General features: G+C 41.6%; 1 protein-coding gene across 1 annotated transcript; it reads left to right on the top strand.

Annotated features, from left to right (window-relative positions):
• The first annotated feature begins 5,049 nt into the window (after window positions 1–5,049).
• On the top strand, window positions 5,050–9,617 carry LOC145781737 (uncharacterized). Its single transcript, XM_082593407.1, has 2 exons — window positions 5,050–5,074; window positions 8,104–9,617. The coding sequence occupies exons 1-2, from the start codon at window positions 5,050–5,052 to the stop codon at window positions 9,615–9,617; spliced, it is 1,539 nt and encodes a 512-aa protein (XP_082449533.1).
• Window positions 9,618–11,217: the final 1,600 nt, after the last annotated feature.

Genomic DNA, 11,217 nt, shown 5'->3' with positions numbered 1-11,217 from the left:
CAAGCCGCAATCTAGCCAAGAGATCTGCCAGAGAGTTTAACAAATTAGGACGCGAAAACATTACCTCATTAACACAAGTTCTTCGAAATTCAGATTGTTTTAAATCCTTCTTCCTTAAAGCAGCAGCTCTATCTGACGCCAACACAAAATTGTTAGGTAGATCAATATCTTCCTTCAACGGAACAGGTATCTCGAATCGACCATCTTTCAACTCAATATTCGGTTCGACAAGTTCTCTAGCCAAAATGTCATTGCGAGACAATTCACAGGTTTCATTTTGCAAGGTCAAATCCTGAATGACTTTGTTCAGGTCTGCTATTTCCATATCACGACACTCAATTTTACGCTGAAAGCCAGAGATGACATCCGACTCTGAAGACGTCTGCACTCTGCACACTTTAGCAACGCTTTCAACTAAGGGTGACTTACCACCACAAGCCAACCAACCGAGAGGAGTGAGTAAAGCATGCGGTTCACTACGATTTTCACCAACACGTTCTTCTTTTGTCCACATCAAATAAGCGTTGTCGTTGCCAATCAGTACATCTACAGTACTACAATCATTCAAATGAAACATATTCACGTCATGAAAATGACGGAAACCACTTAAATCCTGTTTATGCGGTAAAGTTTTAACATCGTCAGCCCAAGCTGGGTTAACCACCGAAGTTATATCACAAAACAGTTCATCCGTCTCTAACGACTGGATGTCGAGTTTAACAAGGTTAGCACAAGTAGGTTTCTGACCAGCCAGAGTATCCATTTTAAACGACGCTTTATCATACGGTTTAAGGCCAAGTTCGCACACCAAATCACTCGAAACAAACGTCAACTGCGAACCAGGATCATGCTGACAATACACCAACTTCGATTTGCCAGTCATTGGATTCAAAACACGAGCAGCAGTAACGCGATTAAAGGCTGCTTTAACATTTCCAATCTTAACATTACGCACAGGAACTCTGGCACCAGCATCACCTTTGCCGATCGAATCCAGATAATCACGTGACGTCACATAAAAATCATGCAGAAGAAAATAGTGTTTCCTATCATTGTTAGGCCCACACTTACGACAGTTATTTGCATGAACGCAATCCCTAACCATATGCTGGCGCAAACAATTCAAGCATTTGCCAGCTTTCACAATAACATCTCTCCGATCTTTAGGTGTCAAGCGCAAAAATTCTTTACAATTAGACAAAAAATGATATTCAACTTGACCACGCGACGAACAACAAATGCATGCCGGCATGTCACTACGTCTGGCCACACCACCACGGTGCGCCAACAGCAGTCGGGTACTGCGAACTCCCTGACATCACATCATCATGGGGTTTTACCGACGTCTGCCAAACCGGACATGAAGGCAATTTTCTTTTGCCAAACTTTTTAAAATGCTGCGACTCACCAGAATCGCCCATTAGCATAATGCTAAAATCAGTCGACTTACGCGTTTCCTCTCGTACAACAAAATCGAACAAACTCTGAAATGTTGGCTCATTAGTGCCACCATACTGATCACCTAAAAAGTCAAGATAACGCTGCTTAGCGTCAAACGGGAGTCGCTTAGCTAAATCCAAAACAAAACGTCTTTCCAATTTATCACGCTGACCATAAGCTTGCACGTAAAGCAGACACTGCGACAATTCATCTTTAAACTCTTTCAAATCACTGGAAAAGATCGAAGTCAATTTGCTACCATAGCGATACTTTCTAATTTCCGGTTCGGCGAAAAGACCTCCACGAACTCCAAAACGTTGAGACAAGCGATCTAACGACATTTCTATCCTGTCTTCCTTTGACAAGCCAGGAGTGTCGGAAACCAAATTAGCAATCGTTTGAGCAGCTGTCCTAACACAAGCTGCTTGTAACAAAGTCAAACGAGTTCCTTTAAAGGGTGAAGCTGCCATTAAGGCCGTAACACAATTTTTAAAGAAGATAAATGGCATATTATTACCATCGTAACCAATCAAGGCCGCCTTATCGAAAAACGTCCTACTATTTTGGTATTCAAAAAAGCAATCCTGCTGTTGAGAACTCGATTTAGCGGGAGAAGACAAGCTATATCCCTTAAGGGGCTGAGGGGGCTCAGTCACGTGCACAGCACGATCAAGATCCTCACAAACGTTAAAATCAGTAAACGCGACACGCCTCTCACAACCACCCAAATTACGTGTAGCTGGGCGATTAAAACCTAGCGGCGCAGAAAACTGTGAAGAGGGCAAAGCATTACTGCTAATGGCGGCCCCGTGATCTGTACGCTCTGGGGGAGGAGTTCTGTTGTAATTCGCAGGCCTTGGCTCTACAGCAGTGGTTCTCAATCTTTTTGTCTTGGTGGACCCCTTTTGGTGCCTTCGAAGCGATCGCGGACCCCTAAAAATTCTACTTGAAATTTTGGTATATTGCGTCTCCTTATGGAATCATAATATTATGTTACTACATAAGCAGTGGCCGAGTGGTTAGTGCATTGGGATCGCAGTCGAGAGCCTGCATGTTCGACTTCAGCCACCCGCACTTGCTGTTGTTTCTCTGGGCAAGAAACTTTACGATAATTGCCTCTACCCAGTGATCGATTTCGAGTAATGGGTAGTACCAAATTGAAGTCATAAATAGAGTAGACAACCGGAAACAGACATTGTCGTCGGCTGCAGTGTGGGTCAGGTGTAAATACGTCGGAAGGCATACACTGATGCATAGCGCTCAAGTCCGCTTTCCCGCAATGCAGGATAAAGATATGACAAATAAACAAAAAACATAGCCTACTTAGAAGAATTTTCTAAATTCGCAACGCTTTTGACGATTGATGAGATGGACTTATGTTATGAGCTAGGCTATATGTTAACACACAGGATCAAACATCAATAATCTGTATACTGATTTAAATGTTTTTTCTATAAATTTTATCAAAAGTTAATAGAATACTTGCGACCGTTACAAAGAATTTTTCCCTTTTTTCATTTGCAATCAATATTAATTCGTTATAATCGCAGTCATTGCAAAACTGTGAGTGGTTATTGACTGCTGACTAACTGTGAGTGGTGATAGAAATGCAAACGTTAGTCAGCAGTCTAAGTTAATCATATCAACAACCTGCTGTCTCAAAAGAATTAAGTTGAACATAGCCAACATAGCCTTATTAAAAAGGTTTAAGTCAGTTAGATGATATTTTTAGTTCTAACCAAACCAAACCTTTGTGCCATGTCCTTTGCAATTTCAAATGACGCACCAATGCGTTGCGACTTACAATTTGAGAATCACTGTAGGCTAGTACATAAACAAACCACAAACAATTTTTAAATTTCATAATTTATCAATCATGCCGAAAACTCGGAAACTTTCGCGGACCCCCTGAAATCGCTTCACGGACCCCTTGGAGTCCGCGGACCCCCGGTTGAGAACCACTACTCTACAGCCTTCGGAAGACCCTTAGCCGCGGCCCCGAAACCTCCTGAAACAGCTGGAAACCGTGTGGATTGGACTGGACCACTTACGGATTGAACAGGTGTCTGGAAAAGGTTATCTAAATTTAACCGAGATTGATGTTCACTTCTGGAATGCCTAGATTGCCCTAGAAGATCCCTTCTTAGAGCTACGCCGGGAGCCCAACTCTGAACGATAGCTTATTCAGCTAAAACTACGTCTTTACGTTGTTCAGCCCTCAACTGAGCGTCTTTGAGTGCGAACTCAGCAGCTCTAGCTTCGGCTCTCGCGGTGGCCTCAGCAGCTCTCGCTTCGGCGTCAGCTCTCGCGGCAGCCACTGCTCGTGCGGCCTCAGCTCTGACGGCAGCTTCAGCTCGTATGGCCTCAGCTCTCGCGATGGCCTCAGCAGCTCTTGCTTCGGCCTCAGCTTGGATCTGGAGCTCCTCTCTTCTGAGCTGTAGGTTAATTTGTGCAACTATCCGTGACGAGCTCTCAGACATCCTAGTGCTTACATTTGAAGCGCTATCCTCAGGATGTATGTCAGCGTCCAACATATCTGAGAACTCTCTTACTTTTTCTTCGAAGTTATTTTTTAACGAGTTAAATTCGGGATCTACCCTATCACGAAGTTCTGCCAAGATTGCAGAGTTAAAAATTTTAGTCAAAATAGCATGGAAATGCCGTAAATCCTCTTCCAAAGTAGAGAACTTAGATCTAAAAATTAACAGTTCCTGCTTATCACTCAAAGAACCTAGGGCTACATAAAGTTCCCCAATTTGAGTCAAAATATCCCTTCTAAGATGCCGGGCCTCTCGAACTGACTTAGCCTCATCGTTACTGGGTCCCTTCCCAGAATGGCCTGCCCAACCGCAAAGAGCATCATCAGGCTTAAACTCAGTCGAGTCGACGGCGGCCGAATCCCTGTCGCCACCGAGTGTAGACATATTAAATGTTGGGGCTAAATTTAACAATTAAAAAAAAAATTAAGTTGCACAAACACACAAAATTATTACAGTAGTTATAAAAAACTTAACTGCAAAGACCGTAAAAATATAAAAAGGAATTTTAAATGCACAATACCGTAGTTGTAGGGGTATATGAAGTCCTAAAGTTCCACAAAACTTGCTTGGATTCTTCGACTTGAATCTTCAAGCACAGATCGATTGTCTTTAATCTTTTATCTTGCCAATAAATGTCAATGTAGTTTTTTCTTCAGAACCGACAAAGAAACGCCTTTAATTTTTAGCTTGAAGTTCTTCAGTACCAACTGAGAAGAAAAGTCTTTAATTTTCTTTTGCTTCTGCACCAAACACTAGACAGAGTAACGTCTTTTATTCTTTATGTGCTTCTAGTGCAGTGGTTCTTAATCTTTTTTGTATGTTTTACCCTTTTAACAAAGATGAATATCAGATTTACCCCCAATAGATAAAATGGTATAATACGGTATATATACTCATGTATTAAATAACGAAAGTAACAAGCTCCATCAGTTATATTCAATGTGACGGCTGCCCTTGCTTTTTGGCAACGAGTCGTTCAATGTCTGGTAAAGTAAGATATAACCTAATGCACAACATATATCGGATTCAACATGAAGTTGGTTTTGTGCTTTAGATTTGATAGTAAGCAATGCAGAGAAGTCGCGTTCGCATAGGTAAGTTGAAGAAAACGTGACCAGAACATTCAGAGCTTGAATACCTATTACCTATCCTTCGATAGCAAAGTTATATTTTAATCCAAAACTTTTCTAGGTTGCAAGAGTGAAACGCATCTTTTGCAAAAGAATCGTTTGTTAATTCTATAAATCTTTTTGGATTGCTTCAGGAATATCTTTCACTTTACATACAAAAAGATTTCTCACTACTTTCATCAAAACGCTGCCAGTATTTATCTCGGGAAAATATCATTCAAACTCCTCCTGCAAGTTTTGAAGATAACTGATGATGTCATCCTTCAAGTTTTGATTGAGATTATCTCCAGTTATCTCCGTCAAGCGGTGAAATGACATCTACAATACCAATACCTACAGCTGGCACAAATTTTCTGTCCCGTCAACTGATGTGGATATTTTGATTGATAGCTCATTTACCCCCCAAAACGAGGGAATTACCCCCAGGGGTAAATTTACCCCAGTTTAAGAAATGCTGTTCTAGTGCTTCTTGGCCTACCAGCTAACAAGTTACATCTTTTATTCTTTATGTGCTTCTAGTGCTTCTTGGCCTACCAGCTAACAAGTCACGTCTTTTATTTTTTATGGTCACAGCGCTAAACCATAATCTCTTCGTGGGAAAATTGTAACATAAGATTCCCGAATCCGTTCGTCTGCATGTAATGACCGAAAAAGAAACACTCCTTTGAAACGTCTTTTCAAAATTGTATTTCTGTAAAATTAGCCACCTGGCTGTCGAAAATGAAATGCAACGCCATACACCACTAAAACTTGTCACTACAGAACAGATTACTTGAATAAAAGACGGAAGTTTTCGTCCAGCTGACAAGCACTAAGCAAAACAGTTAAACATGCGACCAACCTCTTCAAGCAACAATTTTAAAATGACTAGAATAATTTGCGATATCTCAAACTCACGTAAACAGTAACTGTGACGCAATAATGAAAGACATTGTCACGTAATTCTAACAGGTGTTCAAATGTGGTGATCTAATGTTTCATGTTTAAACAGGTTTGACACAAGTCTTACGAACGATGGTGCAATTTTGGCTCATTTTTTAGGAAAAATTCCATGACGTAATACGCTAAAATTCAGTAGACTTGAACGGTTTTTATATGACGTTTGATTAGGTGAACAATTGTCTGGAACAAAAGCACAGAAAACTAACTTCATTCACAGTATTTTTGCAATGTCGGATTAATGTAGACTTACACACCATTGTGCTTTGATGAAATCACCCCCCCCCCCTTTAAAACTACTTGCCGAATCTGCACCTGCCCAGGGTGTGGTTAATTGGGTAGGCGTTGTTACAGAAGGAAAGGCGGCCTAGAGAAAGAAACTGGCCACTCTACTCTCGTTAATGCCAAAGGCTTAATATAATAAGAACCTTATCTTCTGATCTCCTGAAGCTGGATCAAGTACGGAATCACTTTTATCTTGCCGCATTACATGCCCATGGCTTCCTAAGTCAATAAAGGAAAAAATATCCTATTGCATTAATCTATTGATTAAATCTTCGTTTTTTAATATCCATTTTGTATAGTTTACGTTATGACAACATGCAACATAACTTCATTACTTTCCACTTTTTATAGTATATTCTCCAACTTATCCAAATGCGGCTGCTGATTTGCTTTAAAGCAATTTTGGAAATAACAAGAAGAAAAATTAAATTTCTAAAAAAATTAAAGTTTTAAATCTTGTTTCTTTTCAGCAATCAGAAAAGAAATCGATTGAATGTAATAATGTAGCCCTACTCGGCTGCACGGGTGCACTACGCTTTGTAAAACGCCGTGAACAACTCATATGATCAGCGATAGGCTATATGAAACAGAAATACACTATAACTGCAGTCTATCAAAGCGTTGATTTCCAACTGAAGGGAAATTTATGTTCGGTTTTCTTTGTCACAAGTCACACATCCATTAAATTCGAGTAAAATGTGAAACGAAGATTACGTGTGTTGTCTAAGTCTCTAAGAAAAACTCATTTTTTTTACTTCAAACAAGTGAAATAGGGGAACTTTTGTCAAATAATAAACTACAATACTTTATTTAACAAATTATTTAGCCTACATTGAAAAAAGTTAATGAGATTTCAATAAATTGACACAACACACTTGCTGTAGATTCCACAGTTTTACTATTTTTTAGAGAGGTAATTTCCTTGAACCATAACCCAGCTAGCAGAAGTTGCCAGCTTTACATCTTTTTAACGTCGCCAGATGCTGAAACGGTGTAAAAATGGTAATTTTTGTTCGCTGGGAGACAGGTCAACTAACAAAGGACACGACGTGTACAGTCGTCGTCGTCGTGTGAGCCTCTGGGGCGGAGGGTCTATCCTTTTACCACCCCAGATTCACGATGTTCCTGGACTACACTGGAAGGCTACTAAAGAGCAGCCAGCAGTCTTTGGTTTCATCATCAATGATACGCAGACCTTCCACTCCGTTAGGTGGCTTGAAGACGGAACAGTCATTGATGATGTGGTCTGCGGTCTGTTCCGCGGCACCACATTCACAGAAGGAGGAAGAGGCCATTCCCCATTGGTGCATGGTTGAGCGGAAAAGCCCGACGCCCGTGCGGAGACGGTTGAGGCGCACCCATGCCTGTCTTGGTAGTGTTAGGCCGATGGGGCGTGTGTCGGCGTCGGGGATGAACAAATAGAGTCTGGTGGTGCTTGACTTCCACTCAGAACTCCATTTATGGTCCGCTCAAGTAGCCGCAGAGATGTCTTGTACTTTTGTACATCAGCTTCGTTGATAAGTACAGTGTACATGTTGTAATGTACAGTAATTAGCCGTTATGGCTGTTGGAATGCTATTACGTCCTAGCGTAATCACGTGACTCGTTGACTCGCTCTATCTGTATTGTTGCCGCGCTTCCTTTCATTACAATTGTAATCAGTTGAATGCAGCACGCGTCTCGTCTCTAGTGCTAGGCAGGAGAAGTATATAACATGGCGCTGCGAGCATAAACGAACGAAAAAAATGCCTTTCACATTCCCAATTTAGATTTGGAAATCGACAGAGGCATTAGTTTTACAGCTTGGCTGGAAGAGTGGTCAGCTTATGCTGCTCTATCCGGTTTAGACCAAGAAAACGAAGCAACAAAGTACAATGTACTGCGGTTAGCCCTGTCAAGAGAGACGGCAAATGTCGTTGCCAATCTGGGTTTACCAGAAGAAGACCGACAGAAGGTTGATAAAATTATCACAGCTTTAAAAGCACATGTTGCAGGATCAGTAAACGAAACCGTTGAACGAAGAAATTTTTGTAGGCGCAAGCAACACCCACACGAATCAGTGGATGATTACGTGATCGCCATTCGTGAGTTGGCTAAGACGTGTAATTTCTGCAAGGAAGAATGTACGAGCAAAGCTTTGCGTGACCAAGTAATAGAAGGTTTGATACACAGCGACACGGTAGAAGAGCTGCTGAGAAAAAAGGACTTAACGCTTGAGCAGACATTGCAAATATGTCGCGCTCACGAGGCAGCAAAGAAACAACGTGAAGAAATTAAATGCGATCAAATGAACAATACTATTCACGTTACGTCAGCGTACAAAGCGAAAAAATCACATGATCGACCGCCACGCCGTGAGCCCCGTGAAATCAATTCGCGCACGTGTGGGCGTTGTGGAAAAGCGGCACATAAACAATTCGAAAATTGTCCCGCTATAGGTAGGACCTGCAATAAATGCAAAAGGCTGGGACACTTTGCTTCACAATGCAGAACTTCTGCTAAAGGCTTACGAGAACTGCAGTTTGAAGACGATGAACACAGCTTACTTGCCATCAATAACGTGAATGGTGTTGGGAGAGCCCCCACTATCCCGGTAGTCATTAAAGGTCCAAATGGATCAGCCAAAACAACAGTACTTCCAGATACTGGTGCTGATATCACCGCGGCAGATGTAAGAATTTTACATCTATTAAACGAGGATGTTGAAAATCTTCTACCATCACCCGAAAGCTCAACAAGCTCTGTGGATGGCTCGCCCTTAACCGCATTAGGTCAAATGACCATTTCAATTTCCCTGGGAGATGTCACGGTTGATGATACTGTGTACGTGTTCCCTTCTATTCAAGGAGACATGCTGATATCGTGGAAGACTGCTCAAAATCTCAAGATTATTCCTTCGGACTATCCGTCTCAAATGAATACAGTGAAAAAGGCACAGCCAGAAATACAAAATGAAATAACAGCGGATGATTTAAAACTAGAATTTCCAACTGTATTCGATGGACAAGTACGCGTAATGGAAGGTGAACTGTTTACAATAAACTTAAAAGACGAGGCCAAACCATTTAGTGTCAGCGCTCCACGTTCGATTCCCTATGCTTACAGGGATAAGGTTCGAAAGGAATTAGATTCTTTGCAATCGCAAGGAATTATCGAACCAATTACGCACCCAACTGAATGGTGTGCCCCAATTGTTATTGCACCAAAAAAGAATTCCGATGATATTCGTTTATGTGTGGATTTTTCGATGTTAAATAAGTTTGTAAAACGTGAATATTATTGATCGCCCACGCCTATTGATGCCATTGCTGACATAAGCGAACGGCAGGCAAAGTACTTCACTGTCATAGATGCCCTAAAAGGCTACCACCAGTGCCCCTTAGACAGTAAAAGTCAGCTTTTGACTACATTTATGACCCCATTTGGTCGGTATCAGTTTTTACGCGCCCCTTTTGGCATTTGCTCGATATCAGAGCATTATAACAGACGCATGGACGAGGCATTGCATGGTTTAAGCAATTATCGAAAAATTGTTGATGATATTGTGATTTACGATGATAATTTAATTGATCATGCTGCTCATGTACGACAATTTCTCACTAGATGTGCTGAAAAAGGGATTTCCCTACACCGAGATAAGTTTAAATTTGGACAAACAGATGTCACCTTTGCTGGTTATCAATTGTCGCAGCATGGCTACAAGCCTGACTGCACGCTGCTAACAGCTATCAGTGAGTTTCCCCTGCCCAGCACTATCACCGATTTACGGTCATTTTTTGGTTTAGCTAACCAACTCTCCGTGAACACGGACCAAGTGTCACGAACTTTGCAACCTTTGAGACCTCTCTTGAGCTCCAAAAATGAGTTCGTGTGGTGTGCCCACCACACAGACGCTTTTGAAGAAGCCAAGAGAACGTTGTCTACTGTCCCCATCCTGGCATTTTATGACGCCACGAAGCTTACCAGGATCATGACCGATGCTTGCAATACGGGGGTAGGATTTGTATTGCAACAGAAAAATGGAGAAAGCTGGCACACGATCCAAGCAGGATCTCGTTTCCTGACTGACACAGAAACCAGATATGCCACTGTAGAAAAAGAGATGCTTGGGGTGACATGGGCAATTAAAAAATGCCACAAATTTTTGGCTGGACTTCCACACTTTGAAGTCGTGACTGACCATAGTCCCTTACTAGCCATTTTGAATCACCGGCGAAAGGGCACTCTAAATCATGCTCCAGATGCATTGTCACGTAACCCTGTGAGTGACCCTGTAGAAGGTGACAAAATGGCTGAAACTCCCCTACTGTCACCGTACAAAATAGCTGCGATGTCGCAATACGAGAGGTTGAATGTCAAACTTCGTGAAGTGTTAGAAATGGCACTCGACGACCAAATATATCAGGAGCTGAAAGCAATAATTTTAAGTGGTTTTCCTCACTCTAAAGCTGAATTAGTTGATAAATTGAATTTTATTGATATGATTATGATAAATTGTTTTGGAACGTTCGTCACGATTTAGCTGTAGATGATGAGTTGATTGTGTATGGTTGCCGATTGTTTATTCCTAAGAAACTCCGTTCGCATATTCTGGCCAAATTGCATGACTCTCACCAGGGCATTACTCGCACTAAAGAGAGAGCTAGACTTGCTGTATACTGGCCAGGTAGCGACTCTGACATAGAAACTGTGGTATCATCCTGCAGACAATGTCAGAAGGATTTACCGTCATTGAGTAAGGAGCCAATGTTGATTCGCTCTCCGGCGACTCGACCATTCCAGGAACTGGCTGTAGATATGGCTTTTGTCAACGGCCACAACTATCTCATAATGATAGATTGCTTTAGCTACTGATTGGCCGTCGATTTATGTATTTCGCAAAA

The sequence above is a fragment of the Aplidium turbinatum genome, chromosome 13 (assembly GCF_918807975.1).
Source record: "Aplidium turbinatum chromosome 13, kaAplTurb1.1, whole genome shotgun sequence".
Classification (NCBI taxonomy): Eukaryota; Metazoa; Chordata; class Ascidiacea; order Aplousobranchia; family Polyclinidae; genus Aplidium; species Aplidium turbinatum.
This window is presented reverse-complemented; position numbering and strand designations above follow the sequence as displayed.